Below are 24,454 nucleotides of genomic sequence, written 5' to 3'. Positions count from 1 at the left end.
TCAACCCCCTGAGCTCTCCAAAAATATTTTTTCTTTGTGTCTATAAATTAGGGCTGTCGATTAATCGCAGTTAACTCGCACGATTAACTCAAAAAAATTAGCCATGATTTAAAAAAATTATTGTGATTAATCGTAGTTTTAATTGCACTGTTAAACAATAGAATACCAATAGAAATTTATTAAATATTTTTGGATGTTTTTCTAAATTTTCAAATACACCTCTACCCCGATATAACATGACCCGATATAACACAAATCTGGATATAACACGGTAAAGCAGCGGTCTGAGGGGCGGGGCTGCTTTACCGTATTATATGCAGCAGTGGGGCTCAGGCGCAGATTGAAAGGGCCCAGGGTTCCCCGCAGCGGCCGAAGCCCGGGGCTCTTTAAATCACTGTTGGAGCCCTGCCGCCGCTACCCTGGGGCTCCAGCAGCGGGGCTTGGGTGGCGATTTAAAGGGCTCGGAGCTCTGGCCGCTGCGAGGAGCCCCAGGCCCTTTAAATCACCATCAGAGCCCTGCCGCCGCTACCCCGATATAACGCGGTTTCACCTATAACGCGGTAAGATTTTCTGGATCCCGAGGACTGCGTTATATTGAGGTAGAGGTGTATATTGATTTCAATTACAACACGCAATACAAAGTGCATACTGCTCACTTTATATTATTTTTATTACAAATATTTGCACTGTAAAAATGATAAACAATAGAAATAGTATTTTTCAGTACACCTCAAAGTACTGTAGTGCAATCTCTATCATGAAAGTGCAACTTACAAATGTAGATTTTTTTTGTTACATAACTGCACTAAAAAAAAAAAAAAAAAAAAAAAAAGTTACTTGTTCCTTAACTGGTGTTCGAGATGTGTTGCCAGGGGCTGCTCCAGGCACCAGCACGTGCTTGGGGCGGCAAGCACGGGGGGCGCTCTGCCGGTCGCCGCGAGGGCGGCAGGCAGCCTGCTTTCGGCGGCATGCCTGCAGAGGGTCCGCTGGTCCTGCGGCTTCGGCAGACCTCCGCGGGCAAGCCGCCGAAGGCAGCAAAATACCTAGAGCTCCTCGCTCCTGTGTGTTATCTCGCTCCTGTGTGTTGCTCATGTCCATTCCATATTAAGTGTGTGTGCTCGCCACATGCACCTGTGCCAGAAGTTTTTCCCTCAGCAGTAGCCACAGGGGACCGGCTCTGGTGCCCTCTGGAGTGGCGCCTGCATGGTGTGGTATAAGGAGTGCCGCCGGTTCCCCCCACCTTCAGTTCCTTCTTGCTGTAAACTATGACAGTGGGGAAGGAGGGCAGGTTGTGGAATGGACGTGAGCAACACATTTCGAAGAACATCAGTTACGGAACAGGTAACTGTCTTTTCTTCTTTGAGTGCTTGCTCATGTCCATCCCATATTAGGTGACTACCAAGCAGTACCATCGGAGGCAGGTAGGAGTTCCCAGACATGTAGATTGCAACACAGCTCTGCCAAACCCAGCATCATCTCTGGCCTGCTGAGCAATGACATAATTTACTGTGAATGTGTGAACAGAGGACCACATCGCGGCTCTACAGATGTCCTGGATAGGGACCTGTGCCAGGAAGACCGCCGAGGACACCTGAGCTCTAGTCGAGTGGGCTCTGACAATCGGTGGCGGTAGAACCCCCACCAGCTTGTAACAGTGGGAGGGATAGCTCAGTGGTTTGAGCATTGGCCTGCTATACCCAGGGTTGTGAGTTCAATCCTTGAGGAGGCCATTTAGGGATTTGGGGCAAAAGTCTGAGATTAGTCCTGCTTTGAGTAGGGGGTTGGACTAGATGATCTCCTGAGGTCCCTTCCAACCCTGATATTCTATGATTCTATGATCCAATTGGAAATCCTCTGCGAGGACACCGAAAAGCCCTTCATCCAATCCGCTGTATCAATGAAGAGCTGAGTTGATTTACAGAAAGGCTTGGTATGTTCCAGGTAAAAAGCCAAGGCTCTCCGGATGTCCAGCGCATGAAGACACCTCTCCTCACTGGTATTGTGTGGTCTGGGACAGAACACCAGAAGGAAGATGTCCTGGTTCAGATGGAATGTAGACACCACCTTCGGCAGGAAGGCCGGGTGGGGCTGCAGCTGAACCTTGTCTTTGTAGAAGACCATGTACGGCGGTTCTGAGGCCAAGGTTTTAATCTCAGAGACTCGTCTCTCTGATGTCACCACCACCGGGAAAGCGACCTTCCATGAAAAGGTGGGAAGAGGGCAGGAGCCCAGCGGCTTAAAGGGTGGGCCCATGAACCTAGAAAGGACCAAGTTAAGATCCCACTGTGGGACAAGGGCCCGTACCTGCAGGAAGAGTCTATCGAGACTTCTCGAGAATCTGACCTTCATGTTATAAGAAAACACCGTCTGGCCCTGGATCGGCGGGTGAAAAACAGAGGTAGCCACGAGATGCACTCTAATGGAAGTGTGCGCCAGGCCTTGGTTCCTCAAATGAAGCAAGTAGTCTAAGACAGATTGTATGGAAGAATGCAAGGGAGAGATGCCACGCTCGGACGCCCAGTGGGAAACCTTGTCCACTTGGCCAGGAAAGTCAGTCTGGTTGAGGGCTTCCTACTTCCCAGGAGGACCTGTTGGACCTCCTCCGAACAGATCTGCTCGTGCGGGTTCAGCCATGCAGCATCCACCCCAACAGGTGGAGGGATGCGAGGTTGGGGTATAAGAGCCAACCGTGGTCCTGTGACAGCAGGTCTGGTCGGTTGGGCAGGGACCAGAGAGGGGCCGCTGTCAGGTTCATGAGCATGCTGAACCAGTGCTGGCAAGACCACGCAGAGGTGATCATGATAACTTGCGCCCTGTCTCTCAATCTTTGCCAGGACTTTGCTGATGAGTGGAATCAGAGGGAATGTGTACATCAAGCTCCCCGATCACGACAGGAGGAAGGCATTGGAAAGGGAGTCCTTGCCCAGACCAAACTTGATGACATTTTCTGTTTTGCCTGGTGGTGAACAGGTCCATCTGGGGAGTTCCCCACCTCTGGAAGATCATGTAGGCTACCTCCCGATGGAGTGACCACTCACGGTGAGAGGAGAAGGCCCTGCTGAGGTGATCCGCTAGCGTGTTCTTAATGCCAGGGAGGTGACAGACCTCCACATGGATCTTGTGGTTGATGCAGAAGTTCCAGAGACGGAGTGCCTCCTGACAGAAAGCCGATGAGCGCGCTCCTCCTTGTCTGTTGATGTAGAACATTGAGGCTGTGTTGTCTGTCAGAACTCTCAGTACCTTGCCCAACAGGTGAGGTAGGAAGACCCCACATGCCAAGCGGACCGCTTTGACATTTATGTGTAGCGTCATCTCCTCCAGGGACCACATACTCTGGGTCTGGAGATCTCTGAGCACCCCACCCGAGGTCCGAGGCGTCCAACACCAACTCGATGGAGTGGGGGGGGGGGTTTCGAACGGAACTCTCTCTAGGACTTTCACACACTTGGTCCACCAACGCAGCGAGGTGAGTATTACCAGGGAGGATGGTAACAATCTTTTCCAGGTGATCCCTGGACTAGGAAAAGATCGAAGTCAGCCATTGCTGTAGGGGCCGCATCCAGAGACTGGCAGGGCAGACAACGTATGTGCAAGCTGCCACATGGCCCAGCAGACACAGGCAAACCTTGGCCGTAGGCAGGGGGAATGCAGAGACTCCGCGATAAGGTCCGTCAACGTCTGGAACCTTTGTAGTGGCAGGAATGCTCTGGCACAGGTCGAGTCGCGCTCCGCTCTGATGAATTCTATCCTTTGCACTGGAACTATCGTTGACTTTTTGTCATTCACCAGTAGACCCAGGGAGTGGCACATGGCTTGCAGCACCACAACAGCCTTTTGGACCTGAGATCTGGAGCTGCCTTTGACCAGCCATTCGTCGAGGTATGGGTAGATCTGGATACCCCGGCACCTGAGATAAGCCGCCACCACTGACATGCACTTGGTGAACACCCTCGGTGCTGTTGCTAGGCCAGACAGGAGGACAGTAAATTGGTAGTGGCGGGGTCCCCCCATAAATTGGAGGAAGTGTCTAAAAATGTCTTGAAAAATCACTATGTGGAAATATGTGCCCTTCAAGTTGAGGGCGGCATACTAGTCTCCCGGATCCAGGGACAGGAGGATAGAGGCCAGGGAGACCATTCACAACTTCAGCTTCTTTAGGTACTTATTGAGGTCTCGCAGGTCCAGAATGGGCTGCAGACCGCCCTTGGCCTTTGGGATTAAAAAGTACCGGGAATAGAACCCCTTGTTCCTGTATTTGAGAGGAACCTCCTCCACCGCATCCAGCTGCAGTAATCCTTGGACCTCCTGTGTGAGGAGACTCTCGTGAGACGGGTCCCTGAAGAGGGACGGGGAAGGAGCCTGGGTGGGGGTAGAAAGAAACTGGGGAGGGGTATAGCCCTGTGTTCAGGACCCAGCGGTCCGAGGTTATAGTGGTCCACGCAAGGAGGAAAAAGAAAAGGCGGCTGGAAAAAACTGAAGAAGATGGATCCAGGGAATAGTAATGGTAGGTCGCCCTCAGGCACACCCTCAAAACGGTTGCTTGGCCCCCTGATTGTTTCAGGTGGAACCTGACTGAGCAAAGGGTGGAGGAAGGTGGCTTAGATGGCGTTTATAGTCCTTGGCATTCTTGTGAGGTGGGTCCTGCCTAGGCTGGCTCCCTTGTCCCTGAGGCTGTTGCGGTTTGAACCGCTTACCTGCCAGGCCTGCGACATAAAGCCCAAGAGTTTTCAGGGTGGTACGGGAGTCTTTAAACCGAGCAGCTTGCTGTCTGCTCTGCAAACAGGGCCTGGCGGTTGAAAGGAACATCCTGCATCGACTGCTGAGCCTCAGTGCACAAGCCTGAGAGGAGCAGCCAGGAAGCTCGCCGCATGGAGATGGCGGAGGCCATGGTGTGGGCGGCAGAGTCCGCTGTGTCTGAAGCTGCCTGGAGGACCGCCCTGGCCACAGCCGTGCCCTCCTTGAGGATCGCCCAGAATTCCTTCCTCGACCCTTCGGGAAGTGAAGCCTCAAAGTTCGCCATGGCCTGCCACATGCTGTAATCGTAGCAGCCAAGGAGGGCCAGATGATTGGCCACTCTGAACTGCAGGCTGGAAGACATATAAACTGCGTGTGCAAAGAGATCCAGCCTCCTTGAGTCTTTGTTTTTGGGGGTAGCCCCAGGTTGACCTTCCCTCTCCTTGTGGTTAATTGCCTCTACCATCAGGGAATTGGAGGCCAGGGGGGAATATAAGTACTCATGCCTTTTGGTTGGCACAAATACTTGCGCTCGGCCCTTTTAGAGATGGGGGGCAAGAAGGAGGGAGTCTACAACAGGGCAGCGGTAATGTTCGATACCCCTTCATGAAGGGGTAAAGCCACCCTGGCAGATGCTGAGGAGCAGAGGACATCAAATACGGAGACCGAAGGCTCCTTCAATTCCTCGTCCTGAAGCCCCAGGGTAGAAGCAACCCTCTTCAATAGTTCCTGGTGCGCCTTAGCGTCATCCTGAGGAACTGGGTGGGGGGGCCTCCATGATAGCCTCATCTGGCGACGACAAGGATGATGCCAGTACCGCAGGACCCTCAACGTCCATTGGTGGTCCACCAGGCTGCTCCCCTGGGTCCTCCTGAACCTGTGGGGTCCTTCCCCCAGAAGTCTCAGGCACTGGAAGGGGTTGGGATGTCTAGGCCGCTGACCTGTCTGAGGCTTCTGACACCGATCGGGCAGCCTGGGAAGGTTGGGTGAACCTCCAAGGGTTCCATGAGTACCATGGCACCGGCCACTGCACTTGGGGCCCTGGGACAGGTTTTGGTGCTCATAGACTCATAGACTCTCAGACTTTAAGGTCAGAAGGGACCATTATGATCATCTAGTCTGACCTCCAAAGCAGGCCACAGAATCTTACCCATCCACTTCTATAACAAACCCCTAACCTATGTCTGAGTTATTGAAGTCTTCAAATTGTGGTTTGAAGACCTCAAGCTGTAGAGAATCCTTCAGCAAGTGACCCGTGCCCCATGCTGCAGAGGAAGGCGAAAAACCTTCAGGGCCTCTGCCAATCTGCCCCGGAGGAAAATTCCTTCCCGACCCCAAATATGGCGATCAGTTAAACCCTGAGCATGTGGGCAAGACTCACCTGCCAGCACCCAGGAAAGAATTCTCTGCAGTAACGCAGATCCCATCCCATCTAACATCCCATCACAGACCACTGGGCATACTTATCTGCTGATAATCAAAGATCAATTGCCAAAATTAATTGCCAAAATTAGGCTGATGATGTAGGCGACAGCGCCAGTATCGTAGGACGCTCTGCAGTTATGGAACCCTGCTCCGTGCTGGAGCAATCGCCGGAGCAGTCGCTACCCGGCGACCAGGATTGGGTGGAGCGGCAGCTCTTATCTGACAGGTGCTGGTCACTGCGCCTTAAGGTAGATCTGTCCGAGTGAGATGAAGGTCTTGGTCTGGGCCTTGAGGACTGACAGTGTTCGGCGGATCAGTGTTGGAAACCTGGCAATCTATGCTTTACGCTACTTGACCGGTATCAGATGTCAAGCGGGACCAGGAGCTATCACGCACCAGTTGCTGGGAGGATCTTCCCGAATAGGGCGACCACCATCTCAAAGACTGATGACAATGGGCTGGTGACCGGTGGCTTCGGTCCCCCGATCTGTCCTGAGATCTGTACCAAGCTCTTGGAGATCTGTACCAAGCTCTTGGTGCCCCTGCCATGGAGCGCAAGCCTTGGTGGATCTGTGCCACGCTACTGGTGAGATACGTCTCAAATCCTGCTGTCGGTGCCCAAGGTCTGGGGACGAAGAGGGCTCCGCTGAGCCTGCCTCTCTAGCTCTGAGGCATGACGGCTTTGGGTGGGGGAGCAGTGGCAGGACATGCCATGTGATGGGGAACAGTGCCGCTGAGGTGGGGACGTATATGGAGGACCCAAGGCGGGTTTACCCCGAGACCGGGGTACCGCTGGAGCCAGTGTGAGCGGCACCGGAAGCATCAGGATCTCCTGACTGCCTGCAGGGATTCAGGTGTCAATAGCTGTACTGCTATCTGGAGTCACAGGCAAGGTATGGGATGGCCTGCACTGCTCGACTTGAGCTGGGGCCTGACTTCCCTAAGGGGGCATTGAGCTGTCCGGTGTGGGTCTTGGCTTGCCCCCAGCCCTTCCTTTCCCTTTCAGGCGATTGTCCTGCTCCGTTTTCATCCTGGGTTTGAAGGACTTACAAAGATGACACTTGTCATCTATGTGCCCTTCACCCAAGCACCTTAGGCAGCTATTATGTGGATTGCTGATGGGCCATTTACAATGATCGCAGGGCTTACAGCCTGGGGACCGGGTCATGCACCGTCCCCAGGCTGAGTCCCATTTGGGACTAACAAAGACTTTAAGAACTACTACTAAGGGTAACTAATTCAACTATTAACTATATACAACTATATTACAGGTTTCGCAAGAATGGAGAACAAAACAATTCTAGCCGAAGCAGCAGATATTCCAGCACTGTCACTGGCGGCAAGAAGAAACTGAGGGTGCGGGGAGCCGGTGGCGCTCCTTATACCACGCCATGCAGCCACCACTATAGAGGGCGCCAGAGCCAGTCCCCTAGAGAGATACTGCTGAGGGAAAAACTTCTGGCACTGCTGCATGTGGCGAGTACACACACCTAATATGGAATGGACACGAGCAAGCACTCGAAGAAGAACAAAACAATGCAAAACTTTACAGCCTACAAGTCCACTCGGTCCTACTTCTTGTTCAGCCAATCGCTAAGACAAACAAGTCTGTTGACATTTATGGGAGATAATGCTGCCCAGTTCTTATATACAATGTCACCTGAAAGTGAGAACAGGCATTTGCATGGGACTTTTGTAGCCGGCATTGCAAGGTATTTACATGCCAAATATGCTAAATATTTGTATGACACTTCATACTTCGGCCACCATTCCAGAGGACGTGCTTCCATGCTGATGATGCTTGTTAAAAAAATAATGCATTAATTACATTTGTGACTGAACTCCTTAGGGGAGAATTGTATGTCTCCAGCTCTGTTTCACCTGTTTAGGCCATATATTTCATGTTATAGTAGTCTCAGATGATGACTCAGCTCTTGTTGTTCCTTTTAAGAACACTTTTGCTGCAGATTTGACAAAACGCAAAGAAGGTACCAATATGAGATTTCTAAAGAGAGCTACAGCACTCAACCCAAGGTTTAAGAATCTGAAGTGCCTTCCAAAATTTGAGAGGAATGAGGTATGGCGCATGCTTTCAGAAGTCTTAAAAGAGCAACACTCCAATGTAGAAACCACAGAACCTGAACCTCCAAAAACAGAAAACAACCTTCTGCTGGTGGCATCTGACTCAGAGGATGAAAATGAACATGTCAGTCTGCACTGCTTTGGATTGTTACTGAGCTGAACCCTTCATCAGCATGGATGCATGTCCTCTGGAATGGTGGTTGAAGCATGAAGGGACATATGAATCTTTAGCGCATCTAGCATGTAAATATCTTGCGATGCAGGCTAGAACAGAGCCATGCGAACGCCTGTTCTCACTTTCAGGTGACATTGCGAACAAGAAGCAGGAAGCATTATCTCCTGCAAACGTAAACAAACTTGTTTGTCCGAGCAACTGGTTGAATAAGAAGTAGGACTGAGTGGACTTGTAAGCGCTAAAGTTTTACATTATTTTATTTTTGAATGCAGGTTTTTTTTGTACATAAGTCTACATTTGTAAGTTCAACTTTCATGATAAAGAGATTGCACTACAGTACTTGTATTAGGTGAACTGAAAAATACTATTTCTTCTGGTATTTACAGTGCAAATATTTTTAATCTGAAATAAATATAAGGTGAGCACTGTACATTTTGTATTCTGTGATGTAACTGAAATCAATATATTTGAAAATGTAGAAACCATCCAAAATATTTAAATAAATGGTATTCTATTATTATTTAATAGTGTGAATAATCACAATTAATTTTAAGTGCTTGACAGCCCTACTATAAATGATCTACATAAACTACATTACTGAATAAATGCAATAAACTATCTTCTTTCTGTCAGTGTTGCAAGAAAACCTACTTACCTTTCCCTTGTGTTTGTCGAACTGCAATTGCTATTAAATCCATTTCCTGAGGCAAATTGAACATCAACCTGCCAATTAATGAAAAAGATTGTCAGCTAGAACAGTCAGCTTTTTTCATGAAAATCTACCATCAACATTTAAATAGAGGCTAATATTTTAGATCAAATTAAAAGCATCATTTATTCATTTTCAGTTATAATTTATGATTAGGTGAAAAGGGCAATGGAAAATCCCAAAAGAGAAGCTAACTGAAAAATGATCAAGTGAAATAATACTGCATCTGTAATTCTGGAAAAAAGATATGACCATAGTTAATTTAAGGTGCTTTTTAAAACACAGATGGCTGTATTTCTTTAGTATTTCTCGGAGAAGTACTTATTTTTTCTAACTTGTGTCACTATCTCCAATAAGTGACAAGTAGTGATTCCAGACATTTGTTTCTACTTACAGCAAATTTTTGTTCATACTCTACAATATAACAGCAGCAGTTTCTGATTATTTAGAAAACCAATATGGTGGCAATAAAGCAGTTTAAAAGATACACTATCCCCTGAGAACTAATTATGATTTAACTACAGTAAATAAATCTACACCTTCTGAGAACTCTAGAGAACACTGGTTTGGTTTAGGCTTGCGCTCTGCTGTTAAAATAGTTTCACTTAAAAGAATACTAACTTTCCTCTGGGAATCTGTAGAAAGTACACTTGAACGCCATCAAATGAGTCAACATTAACTTTAAAAAAAATCTTACTATGAGAACTGTTTTAAACATATTTCAACTGTATTATGATCCTTCTTCATTTCATTTTAAGTTTTGGGGAAAAGAAAAATTATTTAACAGACAAAAAAGATCCACATGATGTTACCAGTGTTTGGCTATACAAGATAAATCTAGTAAACAATTTATAGTCTGAAAAAGCTCACTTTTAATGCAAGTAAAGAGTAGTTCATTTAAATTAAAGGTGGTTTTGCCTTAGGCAGTATGTGCCACACTAATCAGAAAAGAGTAAGTGGTGTTCAGAGTTATTTCTTCTGAATTTAGGATGAAGATTCAAGGACTTCCAAGTCCTCCTGTAACCAAGATAATGACACAGTATACTAGGAACTAGTAAGTACAAGTGCACCCTCTGCTGCCTACTGGAAATAAATGTTAGGGCAGACAGCTACTGAAGGAGCTAGTTGTCTGCTCCCCTTCCCCCCCCCCCACCCCCCGCACTTTTAAATTTGAAATGTGTTTTTTTTATTAATAGCTGTCGCTAGATAAGGGAGAGGAAATAGAGCAAAAATACAGAAAAGTAACCACTTCCTGAAGTCGCAGAACATCTCTGCATAATGATTCAATTGCTCACATGACTATCAAAGGAGTAGGTTATTCTAAGGGCCAAAGAGAGGTTTGGACTATAAAACACCTTTACTAATTAGAAATACTTGAACCACAGCTGACTGGAGATTTAACAGGTCCAACAGATGTTTTTTTCACATTATTGCAGGAATCAATGTGAAACATTTTCAAAGAACACTAGCCAGAAGATCTCTTTGCCAGTCCCACTTCCATTTCACATGAAATACAGCTTGAGAATTGTTTCTCTTGGATACTACAAATTGCTTATTGAGACTATGATTGCCTATCTACAGTCAACCTTTAATATTGAAACACACCTTTCCTTGTGTTGGGAGCCAGTAGCAAAATCCAGAGAGGTTCTTTGTACTCATTAACATCACTTCAGCTACAATACTGAATTCATGGTACTCCAACAAGGACATTAATTTTAAATTTGGAAATGGGGGACAGAAATGGGGGACAGATTACAAATGTTGCTGAAACAAACTTGTTGTCACCTCTCTGTTCATATGATCTAGGTCTTTTAAATATCAGGCAAACAATAGATAGTCATGTTACAGCTATGGGGGTAAAAAAATCAGGGCAGGAAAAAAGTTAGTATTGAAACCAAACACAGACCTCTAAAACAAAGAGCTATGATTAAGGGAACATATGCATGGAACTGTTAGAGGTTTGGCAACAGTTAACAAGACTGAGTTTGAGAACAGTGAGATTGTACTGTTTAGGCCAAGAGGAAATTCTGTAAGGAGGTACACAACATGGGGAAGTCGCTAATACCTAGGCTGAGACAACTGGAGGCAGACAGATTTATTTCTGCTATCTGAGATAGCCCTGGAGGCACTGCCACACAGCTCCAAGGCAATAATAAAGTGCTTCTGAACTTAATAAATTGTGTTGGCTTTTTGGGGGTGGGTGGGGTTGTTTCATTTCTGGAAAAGAAAAGTTGTTTGAATTTTCTTTACTAGAAAGAAGCTATTGTAGATGGATTTACATTCTTAGCTATTTTTGATGTTCCCACTGAAGAAATAAATGATTGTATTTGTGACCAATTAGATTCAAGGAGGAAAAGGGGGTTCATCAATGGTATAAAGTAATATGATGAAGTTATCTCATACTTTCATTTCCTCTTTTATTTCACTTTCCCCTTCATTTCAATGTTTTCATAAAGTTCTGTGTTTCTTATTGTTGCACAATGAATTAAGACAGAAGACCTCACTGATGAATCTAGAAGACCAACCCATTCAAACTAAATTTACTCAACAGGTAGGGATAAAGAAAAGCATTTATCTGATTCTGGAAAAAAAAGCTTTAATTTCATTTCAAATTTTCGTCACCACCACGAATTTTTTGTGGTACCTGACAAACTGTGAACTGGGCATTTCTGGTGTTTAAAGTAACTGAAATATTAAATGGTAAAACACTAGCACATCAATAATTTTTCACAACATAATTTATAGTCTATGTTGTCAAGAGTAGTAAACAATACTTAAATGGTTCATAGAAATATCAGAGCCAAAGAACCATCAGTCCCCACAGCTAGCCAATGCAATGGCTTTTGTGTATATAGCAACATAAAATGGGAATTGAAACCACAAAAATTACGTTTGAATGATGTTAACAGCCTGACAACTATACATTTCATTGATGTTGTGGGTTTAAAGCTGAAAAGTCTCATTAATGCACCCTGCTGTGTTACAGTATTGCAGAGGTATTACAAAAGGCAACATTACATTCCAGATGTTGAAATACCTGGGCATAGGTTAGAGACAGACTTCTACCCTTAACTCTGAATGTCTTTGTTCTGGGTGGGCAGAGAGAGGGATTAAAAAAAAACAAAACAAATCACATCCTTCAAGTTGCTTGATTATAGTTACTATGATTTCATTTACAGAGAATGCCATAATATTGGAAACACTTAGTATTAGAACAAAGAGATAATATTTTTTAGTCAAACTGAAAAAAAAGGACATGCCACTTGATCCAAGTCTCCTATGATATTTCAGACAAGGAGGTGACCTGCCAACTCTCTGTTCCATTTTTATTACTTTATTACATAGCTATAGTCCACTATATCCTTTCTGGAAATTAGCAGTGTACATATTGATATATTTACATATTTCATTATAGTGCTTGATACCGGATGTGTAATCCATCTCCTTAATTTAGGTAATGGCAGTCTGAGCTGGATACTTTTCTAAAGAATAAACTGTACTGAAACAAAGCCTTCCCTCGTGATAGAGTTTAAAATATTTTCAATAGCTACAAAGGTCCATAGGACCATATAAAAGAAGATAAGTCAATCAAGGATCCTAATGCACTGTGACAGAAATGCTCAGACGTTACTACATAGTGCCATTTATGGTTTTATAATTCAGGCTTTCCCCAGGAGCATCTGGGAAGAAAAATTGTCAGATCCTAAAATGCATTACTGAAAAGACTGTTACTTCTAAATGACAGTTCTATTGACATTTCCATTCCAATTCTTAGTTCTTACAGTTATAAAAATACCCTCCGTAGTAGAATTCCGCATAACATCATTTTGTTGCACGCTAACAATAAGTCCTATAACAAATTTTAGAGGAGGGATGGTTTCGCCCCTTTCAAACAATAAAATAGTAAATAATTCACCAGGTAAGTAAGTTGTTTGAGCAACTTAATTTAATTAAGTTAAAAAAAAGTCATCTCTCTTCCCCCAATAAATCCTCATTAAAGCTAGCTATGGATCTAGTTTAAACCTCACGTAACTCAGGAAATGCAGACTCAAGACTAATGTGTCAAATTGTTCAGTCTCTTTGCTAAAAATCCACTCCGTTTTCTCCTATGTACTGCGTGCCATTCTCAACATGCTAAAGAGCTCTTTACCTCATTCCCAAGTTGTTACATATTGTAGGTTTTCTATTTGTTTTTCTAACTAAACTCAAAATATACTAATAAAATGATGAGTTTATCTATGGGAACACAAGAGCATCTTTGTGAGCAGAACAGTTTTCAAGTTAATAACTCCTTCCACTGGAGAAAAAAGCTCATCTTTAACAATATATTCCACTAGATTTTCTTAACATACCATTACCCTTTATTTTCAGAGTGTAATTACACAGAAAAGGCCTCTAATCCCAGCTACTTTTCGAGAGCAATCTATTTCTACACAGTGCAGACTACCTGAAATTGTTGATACTTTAGTGCAGTGCTTGCAACACAATCAGACACATTCTACCCAACCAGTCATTAGTACATGTGTTGAAGCTCATCAATATGCCAGTAAATTTCTCTTTTATAGCAGAAATCCAAGCAGCTTCCACATAAAACAGCCTTTTCCCATATCAGTACTAGTACACAAAGTGATCATTTAAAGCAATAGTATCTTTTACGTCTGGAGATATTAGTTTCCTGCATCCTCTTAAAAAGAAAAAAAAAAAGATGAAGGTGTTCCAGACTTCTGTAGATTTACAAAAAGCCTTGCAATTTTACACTGCTAGTTTTTCCTACCTTGCTATAAATGCTTATTGTACAAAGAAGAATCTACCATATTAAGATCATCATATTTTTTCTGACCTGTGTCTGCTGATACTGTGAATGAAATTGGACTAACACGGTTATTTTACAGCAGTAGTTTTCCACTCCTTTTTCATTTGTGGACTACTAAAAAATTTCAAATGGAAGTGCGGACCCCTTTGGAAATCTTTACACAGTCTGCAGACTCCTGGTGCCCAGGGACCACAGGCTGAAAACGCACTTTGGACAGTTGTCGGGGGAAAAAAATTGTGCTAGCAACAAGAGTGTCAACCATAGGGCCCGATTCTGTAAACACTTATTACTAGACATAGTGCTATTGTGAGGAGGATGAAGTCAATGTGGCTACACACAGTTGTGACCAGTTCATTTGAAGTGTTTTGAGGACTGGGCCCACTGACTGGACAGGGGATAACATTGCTACTTTTGGTACCTCGGCAATAAAAATGGCACTTATTTTTTGTGCTCTCTGAATTTTCAACTGGTAATTTTCTTGTGTCTTTATTCTACTTTTATACCAGATATTTTATAATTAATTCTTTGTAAATGTTTATATACTATTTTTTTTAAAAAGAGACAGAATGTAAAAAAACAGTAACACACAGCCAAAGGTGTCAGGAAACGTACTCAAATAAGAAGGGACTCCAAAAACTGGTTTGCCAACAAAATGCCAGTAAAATTTGAAACCTGGGTTCAGACACACTGGTAATGTTCCAAAACTCAAAACTTAAAGAAGTTCTTTATTCAGTAAATCAGCTTCTCTGTGAATATCATCAAGACCACAAGGTTATAGTAAAGGAGGGAGTTTCCAAGGGAGATGTGAAGGGAAGTAAGGACTTAAGTTGTTTCGATTTAATTTAAAAAACCCATTCTGAACAATTTAATTTTTTCCTTCAAAAAAGTAAATCTTTTCAATTCATGACCTTTTTTCCTTGAAAAAAAAAAATACTGCTTGAACCATTATGAAAAGCTAACAAAATAAATGGAAATGAAATGGATTTCATTAAAAATGAATTCCAGTGCCAAGGTTTAACAAACAGAGTAGTTATTGGGATGTAATAAAACAAATTTATCACAACATATTAAGAATATCTTCAGAAGTGAACCAGAGAGTTATAAACATATTGATCAAGAACAGATCTAACTGCTCTAGTCCAGAGTAAAACATTGCCTTGTTACTGTAAAATAATTAAAATATACACAGTACAGTCTGTAGCCATGTCACCTTGAGCTACAATTTCATCATGCTTCACACACTAAGCAGAATCAAGCCCAGTCAATGACAGGAATAGAGACATTCAAAGGTAAAGTCAGAAACTAGAGGAGGTACTGTTGGTGATTCAGTAGGTGGTATGCTTCCTTCCAATTTAATATTGAATCCACTAACTTAATCTGATGTTAGGAAACAAGCATTCTGACGGTAAAGAACTCCCTCTGAGTCAGAACAGAATGCACTGAACTCATACAACATTGTCAGCTACCATCTTTCAAATGAGATAATTAACAGGGCACTTTGCAAGCACAGAGGTTTTAGCCCCAGTGTCCTCACCAAATTCCAGCTTGGGTAATTACATTCTGCCTACCAGATTTTCTCTTCAGTCTGTTTCCTGTCCTAAACTGTTGTGTTCAGTTAACTAGTTGCCATGTTCCACGAAGAGGCTGTGTTTCAGCAGTGGGTGAAATAATTCCCAAACAGCCTGTCAAGTACTTTGGGATAATTGTGAACAAGAGACACTATATAAACAATTTATATTAAAATAAAAAATATATAAAAACATGCTGTCATCCAGATGTAATTCATAAAGTGTAAAAAAAGCTGAAAATGGCTGAGAATTTAAAAATTGGCAAGAAACAGACTACAAATCCCAGTGATTACTGAACTGGTGATATTTTAAACAAAAAGAGCTTTCAACTATGCTTGTAGCTGTTTGCATCGCTTCACACTGACTCAGCCATCACAGGTTTCAGAGGACAGAGAGTGACAAACCTATAATCTTATAGAGCTAAGAATTGGAACAAATCTTTCTGAACAAAGAGGAAATGTATTTTCAAGATCAAAATTACAACAAAACTGACACAGAAGTACAAAATCTGGTTTAAAAGTTGTTATATAATGTGTAAAAGCAATACACCTTATAGACTAACAGCTCATGCTGCAAACGTCTGTTAGTCTATAAGGTCACAGGATTCTTTATTGCTTTTACAGACTGATACTATATATGTGTGTGTGTGTGTGTGTGTGTGTGTGTGTGTGTGTGTGTGTGTGTGTGTGTGTGTGTGTGTGTGTATAGTACATAATCTGCAATAACCCAATTTTAGGTGAATAAATTTAACGATACAGTTTAGATATTAGAATCCGAATACTCGGGTACATCACTCTTGAAAAGTTATGCAGAGAACTGGCTGTAGAAAGCAAATATAGGACTGAGTGTAGATTGTCACTCAGTAATTGAGCGTTTCGGATAGGTTGTCCCTTAGGAGATATAATCCATCACAGAAGTATTTTAGTTACTTTCCAATTTTGCTTCTGGTCAGCACTCCAGCTCATCTCTCCTGGTACTGCCGATGTGTTCTAGATGTCCCTCGAGCACCTGATAGTATCTGACAGCATGAGTTGCCGCTGAGTATAGCGTTGACTCATTCCACATTCTCTCAACACTTGCTTGTTACTGGGGTCCCATGAGTCCAGGGCTCCAACGATCAGCATACGAGTTTGAACCTCATAGCCCCTAGCTCTCCAGGTGTCAGTCAAAGGGGCGCATTTCTGCAGTTTTCAAGATCGGGCATTGTGGAAGGCTAGGGTCCTGTTTTCAAAGGGCACCGTGACATCCACCATGATGATCTTCTTCTGTTCCTTGTTGGTGATGACGTCTGGTCGCAGTTGGCTGTCCGTTCCAGGGATGGCAGAGTTCACAACAACCTTCCCCATGGGTGGTGGGATGACTGACTAGACAATTCTGGATGGCACTGTGTAACAGCTGCCAGGCTCTGGAATGGGGCTTGCAGCTACATAAGACGTGGGGTAGTGTCTTGCTGGCATAGCTGCACTTCTTGCATCGCTTGTCCCGATTCCCATGGTGGATGGCTCCCTTCAGCGGGATGCAACTGAGCCGAGCCCTGTGGATGAACGTACAGTTGGCAAATTGGGTGAAGATGCCCCCAGGGAGGAAGTGGTTTCTGGAGTCCCACTTGCACGTCACCTCAAAGGCCTTGCACTGGTCTAGCTTCCATTTCAGGCTTTCCATGGAGTGGATGGCATCCTTAAGAATCCTCTCCAGCATGGTTCTAGCTCTCTGAGTGATCATAGAATCATAGAACTTAAGATCAGAAGGGACCATTATGATCATCTAGTCTGACCTCCCGCAAGATGCAGGCCACAAAAGCTGACCCACCCACTCCTGAAATAATTCTCTCCCTTGACTCAGCTGTTGAAGTCCCCAAATCCTGATTTAAAGACTTCAAGTAGCAGGTAATCCTCCAGCAAGCGACCCCTGCCCCATGTTGCGGAGGAAGGCGAAAAACCTCCAGGGCCACTGCCAATCTACCCTGGAGGAAAATTCCTTCCCGACCCCAAATATGGCGATCAGCTGAACCCCGAGCATGCGGGCAAGACTCTCCAGCCAGACACTCAGGAAAAAGACTTTCAATATCCCAACATCGGCCCTCGGTACTAATTACCAGTGGTCGCACGTTATTGACCAAATCACGTTATCCTATCAAACCATTCCCTCCATAAACTTATCAAGCTTAATCTTAAAGCCAGAGAGGTCCTTCGCCCCCACTGTTTCCCTCGGTAGGCTGTTCCAGAAATTCACTCCCCTGATGGTTAGAAACCTTCGTCTAATTTCAAGCCTAAACTTCCCGACTGCCAATTTATATCCATTTGTTCTCGTGTCCACATTAGTACTGAGCTGAAATAATTCCTCTCCCTCCCTGGTATTTATCCCTCTGATATATTTAAAGAGAGCAATCATATCTCCTCTCAACCTTCTTTTGGTTAAGGAAAACAAACCGAGCTCCTCCAGTCTCCTTTCATAAGACAGGCTTTCCATTCCTCGGATCATTCTAGTGGCCCTTCTTTGTACCCGTTCCAGTTTGACTTCATCCTTCTTAAACATGGGAGACCAAAACTGCACACAGTACTCCAAATGAGGTCTCACCAACGCCTTGTATAACAGGACTAGCACCTCCTTATCTCTACTAGAAATACCTCGCCTAATGCATCCCAAGACTGCATTAGCTTTTTTAACGGCCACATCACATTGCCGACTCATAGTCATCCTGCGATCAACCAGGACTCCGAGGTCCTTCTCTTCCGTTACTTCCAACTGGTGCGTCCCCAGCGTATAACTAAAATTCTTGTTAGTCATCCCTAAACGCATAACCTTACACTTCTCACTATTGAATTTCATCCTATTACTAATACTCCAGTTTACAAGGTCATCCAAATCTCCCTGGAGGATATCCCGATCCTTCTCCGAATTGGCAATACCTCCCAACTTCGTGTCATCCGCAAACTTTATCAGCCCACTCCTACTTTTGGTTCCAAGGTCAGTGATAAATAGATTGAATAAGATCGGACCCAAAACCGAACCTTGAGGAACTCCACTGGTAACCTCCCTCCAACCCGACAGATCACCTTTCAGTACGACCCGCTGCAGTCTCCCCTTTAACCAGTTCCTTATCCACCTCTGGATTTTCATTTTGATCCCCATCTTTTCCAATTTAACCAGTAATTCTTCATGCGGTACTGTATCAAACGCCTTACTGAAATCAAGATATATTAGATCCACTGCATTTCCCTTGTCTAAAAAATCTGTTACTTTCTCAAAGAAGGAGATCAGGTTGGTTTGGTACGATCTACCTTTCGTAAAACCATGTTGTAATTTGTCCCAATTGCCATTGACCTCAAGGTCCGTAACTACTCTCTCCTTTAATATTTTTTCCATGACTTTACATACTACAGATGTTAAACTAACAGGCCTGTAGTTACCCGGGTCACTTTTTTTCCCCTTCTTGAAAATAGGAACTATATTAGCTAATCTCCAGTCAAACAGTACAACCCCCGAGTTTAGAGATTCATTAAAAATTATTGCTAACGGGCTTGCAATTTCACTCGCCAATTCCTTTAATATTCTAGGATGAAGATTATCTGGGCCGCCTGATTTACTACCATTAAGCTGTTCAAGTTTGGCTTTTACCTCGGATACTGTAATTTCCAACCCCGCACCTTCATTTCCATCAGTCACTCTGCCACTATTCCTAAACCCTTCATTAGCCTCATTAAAGACCGAGGCAAAATATTCGTTTAGATATTGTGCCATGCCTAGCTTATCCTTAATCTCCACTCCGTTTACAGTTTTAAGCAGTCCCACTTCTTCTTTCTTGGTTTTCTTCCTATTTATATGGCTAAAAAACCTTTTACTATTGGTTTTAATTCCCTTCGCAAGGTCCATCTCTACCCGGCTTTTGGCCTCTCTCACTGCATCCCTACACCCTCTGACCTCAATAAGGTAGGTTTCTTTCTGATCCCTCTCATCTTCCACTCCTTGTACACTTTCTGTTTTTTCTTAATCACCCCTCTGAGATGCTTGCTCATCCAGCTCGGTCTAAAACGGCTACCTAAGGACCGTTTTCCCTTTCTCGGGATACAGGCCTCTGACAGCTCCTGCAACTTCAACCTGAAATAATCCCAGGCGTCTTCCGCCTTTAGATCCCTAAATATGTTAGTCTAATCCACTTCCCTAACTAGTCGCCTTAATTTAGTAAAGTTAGCCCTTTTGAAATCATAAACCTTAGTCTCAGATGCAATTTTGTTTATCCTTCCATTTATTTTGAACCGAATTAGCTCATGATCACTCGAGCCAAGGTTGTCCCCTACAACCATTTCCTCAACAAGGTCCTCACTACTCACCAAAACCAAATCTAAAATGGCATCCCCCCTCGTCGGTTCAGCTACTACTTGATGAAGGAATTAATCAGCTATCACGTCTAGGAAAAGCTGAGCCCTATTTATTATTACTAGCATTTGTTCCCCAATCTATATCCGGGAAGTTAAAGTCTCCCATGATCATACAGTTCCTATTAGTATTTACCTTCTTAAAAACATTAAAGAGTTCTCTATCCATATCTAGGCTAGATCCCGGCAGTCTATAGCACACCCCAATCACTATCCCAGGGGAGGCTCTAGTAGTTTTCTTCCCTAATGTGACCATTGCCCAAACAGACTCCGTATTATCCATTCCATTACAAGTTATTTCATTACAGTTTACCTCATTATTGACATACAATGCTACTCCCCCACCTTTACCTTTGTTTCGGTCTTTCCTAAACAGCACATACCCTTCCATACCTGTACTCCAGTCATGACTACCGTTCCACCATGTTTCGGTTATTCCTATGATGATTGTGTGCTCTGTATTTGTCACCTGTGACACTAGGACTCACAGCTCCTGACATTCCTCACACCATGTCCAGTGGCAGCCGATTTCCTTCTCCAGGTGTTGCATAGCATTGCGGGCATGAGTCTAGAGAGAAGCACAGTTTCCCTCTCTCTTACAAATTTGCCTTCCAGGGAACTGCTCAGGTAGGTGGCGACATCTTGGTTGGAGGGGGTCCTGGCAATTCACTTCCTGATGACATCCTGCATAGCATTCTCTGCGATGTTCCTCACCACGGCGTCTGGGCATGTCAGAAGGTGTAAGGCGTGAGTGATCACCGTAATGTTGCACCCGCTCAAGGAATGTTGGTGCTTCCCCGCCTGTGCGAGATGTACACCAGTTCATTGCTGACCCTCTGGAGAAGAAACCTCTATGTCTTCACTAGCTGCCTGATAGTGTTGTCCGCCTTGTTAAGTAGTACCTTCACCACAGCAGATCCCCTCAGAACGAATAAAATACGGGGGATCAAGAAGGTGTTCAAGGCATTGATCTTTCTGCCATCGTGCCAGTAGGGAGGAGTCAATCCTGGCCACATCTTATGGGATCTCCACGATGGCATCCTCAGATGTCTGCTGGACGCGGAAATGTTGGTGTGCTGAGGTGTTGGTACATTTGCCCATCTTCGAGGAAGATCATAGGTTCACCCTGGATCTGAAATGGCGTCACCTGGACCAAGTCACTTCTACTGCCATCAATATGCAGGGATGCACACTTCCTGGCATTGAAGCAGAGTCCCACCCAGTTGGCAGCCTGGCTTGTGACATCGAGCATTTGTTAGAGACTCTCAGGGTTGTCTGCAATCAGGTCCAATCGTCTTTGTAGGCCAGGATATTCATGCTGTTGCCGTACAGGTTGAAACTGCCTACACCACTGGAGATCACTCGAATGAATGGCTCCATGGCTAAGTTGAAAACAATGGGGCTGATGGGGACAGCCTTGCTTCATGCCACTACAGATAGCTTCATCCTCTATGGCGAGTTGGCTATGCAGGGGACCTGGAAGAAGACTTTACATCACATGAAGTAAGGACCAGACTTACAAAGACCAAAACCACAGCCCCTGGAAAAGATGGCATTCACTATAACTTCCTGAAAAAACGAGACCCTTGTTGCCTGGCATTAACCGCCATTTTCAACAAATGCAAATAGTTCTGCTGTACTCCCAGCTCCTGGAAGAAGTCTATGACGGTGCTCATCTACAAGGAAGATGAGAGAAATGACCCCAGCAACTGGAGACCCCCATCTCTCTCTGTTCCACCATGTACAAACTGTACGCTAGCGGCCTGATGGCTAGGATCACAGACTGGTCGGTGAACAAAGGCGCAATCAGCTCCATCCAGAAAGGCTTCATGTCATGTGAAGGTTGTTATGAACACAAATTTGTCCTCCAGACTGCCATCCACACAGCCAGGAGTGCACAGAGACAATATGCCATAGCGTGGCTCGACCTGGCTAAAGCTTTTGCATCCATGCTGCACAAGCACATTTTTGCCATACTGCAAGAGTTTGGGATGCCTGAAAGCTTTCTCCAACTGGTCCAAGAACTTTAGGAAGGCTGCACTACTACCATCCACTCCATGGAAGGAGAGACACCTGAAATTCCTATTACTAAAACTTGCGTCTACCTCTCATCTGGTCTCAATACTTTATGCGATGTTTCTCAGACTACTTCAGTCTATTTGTACATTTCAATTTTTCAGAGAAAGATGGAAGTTTGAGTTAAATATATGCTTTGATGAAATACAAAAGTGTGGAAAACCATGGCATCTCAAAATGTATGAAGTTCAACCGGTGAAAAGCTTAGTTTTTTCCATAGTGACTTATGGATGTGAATCCTGGAAAATCAATGTTGCTGACAAGAGAAAAACGGAAACGTTTAAGATGTGGTCCTGGCAAAGATCAAGCATATGTCCTGGATGGAAAAGAAGACTAACACTTATGTTTGAAATATTACTGAAGAGAAGCGGACTCTTTGTCAGAAATCAACAGGCACAAATGTATGTAATTTGATCACATCAGGCATACAGATGGAAATAACCCTGAGAAAGTTATCATGGAAGGAATGGTGTCAGGTCATTGTAGAGGGGACAATCAGTGAGCAGATGGATAGACAATGTGCAACAGATCACTGGGAAGTCAGCTGCTGAGTGTGTGAAGTTCTCAAAGGATTGAGAATGCTCCCAAAAATTCTGCTATGATGTTACCCAGTATTCAGAAATGAATAAACGGACTTTCTATACATTTACATAATACCAAAAGTGTGAGTGAGTCTAACGTTAAGTTAATGCAATTTAAACTCATACAAAGTATTTCTTGTATTACTGCACACTTGTTCAAATGTGGCATATTGGACAATGTATGCTAGCAGAGTGGAAATCAGGTTGGAAACCTAACATTATTTGGCAATACACCAATATTAGAAATTTTTGATCAGGTGAATAAATGGTATAGAACTAGCAAGGATTCATAAGTTACCAGATGAATCGTAACTATATTAGCTACATTTCTTTTTTTGCCATCAAGTACACTGGAGATCTTTTCTTTTAAAAAATCAGTCTGCACAGCTAAGGACAATTGCAGACTGATTTTTTAAAATAAAAGTTCTTGAGTAAAGTCGTGGCTCCACAGAAGTCAATGGCAAAACTCCCAATGACTTCAACAGGGCAAGGATTTCACTACTCTAGTGTTAAGAGACTTACACATGGCATGGTAGAAATTTCTCCTTATGAGCTGTTATTTATAAGATTAATACATAACAGACGAATTTTGTGCAATATGGGAATAATTTCTCTCAAAGAAAAAACAGGTTTACAAGTGAGAAATGCATCCGATTGCTACAGAGATATACTGGAGGAGAAGGGGAAAAGCGACTTAGCTCACAGAATTTTTCCTTTGTTATCATCATTTGTAAAGTATTTGTTGTTTGTCCACTGTGGATATTATTGTTCTAAAATACTACAGTTGGTTGGGAATTTTCCATGGAAATGATTTTTTAAAACAGAAAATGCAGTTGTTTTGTAAAAAAACTTTTGATTTTCCATCAGGAAAATCTAAACTAAGTATTTTATTTTGGGTTGGTTCAACCTGCTCAAAACATTTGATTTGTTGAATTGAACCAAAACCGTTAGTGTCAAGTTAGTTCAACATTAAACTGCGTTTGCCTACAGTGTCTCAATGCCTCATGGAAGTTGTAGTTCTGGTGCTGCAAGCTTAAATTCTCCCCTACTGGCTGTGCTTCTTCACAACTCTACATCTCCTATGATTCCATGCTGTCTCTCCTCTGACCAAGCTATGTGACACATCATGGGAATCACATGACTGCAGGTGCAACAGGGGAGCTCAAGTCTAGTCATGGAACCCTGCCCCAGGGGAGAGTGGGGGCAAGGAACACCTGAATTAAAATTCTCATCAGGCACCATGGCATCACAGGCACATGAAGTTTTACATTGAGCTCACTTGAAACAAAACATTTTGATTTGGTTCAGCAAATCAAAATGAACTATTTTAATGCAGGAATACTGAAATGCTGTTTTCCCATTTCTAAACAGATTTTTTTTCAGAAGTTTTTATCCTGCAAAAAATGTTGATATTTCAGTTTTTTTCTTGAATTGGGAGGCAAACTAATGTTAAAATATCAGAATTTCCCATGGACAGAAATTTTCACTCAGCTCGCATCTGAATAAGAAAACTAAAAAACACACATCTAGAAAAAATACTTTATTATTTGATACAATGATCTTTTCTTTTTAAAGAAGAAATGAAAACAAACAGCCAAACACATAGGATTCTACATCCATGTCCCTCCCTAATAACTAGGAAATAATGTCCTCTATAAGTAACAGTCTCACGTTAGCTGCTAATCAATAATGCCAACAGAAAAACAAAATTTCTAGCTTCAGGACTAAAGCATATAGCACTTCCCTCTTGCAAGAGCCAATGCCCAAAAATGCAAAAATAAAAAAATGTTCATTTTTTCCAAAAATGTATAAAAGATTTGTAACACTCCCAATATTAGATTGTGCCATCTTGAAGGCAGACTCCAAGAGTTAAATTTATGGTCAATTAAGATGGTGCTTCAAAATAAGAAAGTTA

General features: G+C 43.4%; 1 protein-coding gene across 2 annotated transcripts in view; it reads right to left on the bottom strand.

The window, feature by feature from the left end:
- The window catches only part of HLCS (holocarboxylase synthetase), a 218,594-nt gene that overhangs the window by 16,116 nt on the left and 178,024 nt on the right, over positions 1–24,454 (bottom strand). For both annotated transcript variants that reach the window (XM_039539165.1, XM_039539172.1), the window contains exon 7: positions 9,072–9,139. In XM_039539165.1, coding sequence (XP_039395099.1) covers positions 9,072–9,139 — 68 coding nt within the window. The remainder of the gene's footprint in view (positions 1–9,071; positions 9,140–24,454) is intronic.

The sequence above is a fragment of the Mauremys reevesii genome, linkage group 1 (genome assembly GCF_016161935.1).
Source record: "Mauremys reevesii isolate NIE-2019 linkage group 1, ASM1616193v1, whole genome shotgun sequence".
Classification (NCBI taxonomy): Eukaryota; Metazoa; Chordata; order Testudines; family Geoemydidae; genus Mauremys; species Mauremys reevesii.
Note: the sequence above shows the minus strand (reverse complement) of the source record. Positions and strands in the feature narration are given on the sequence as shown.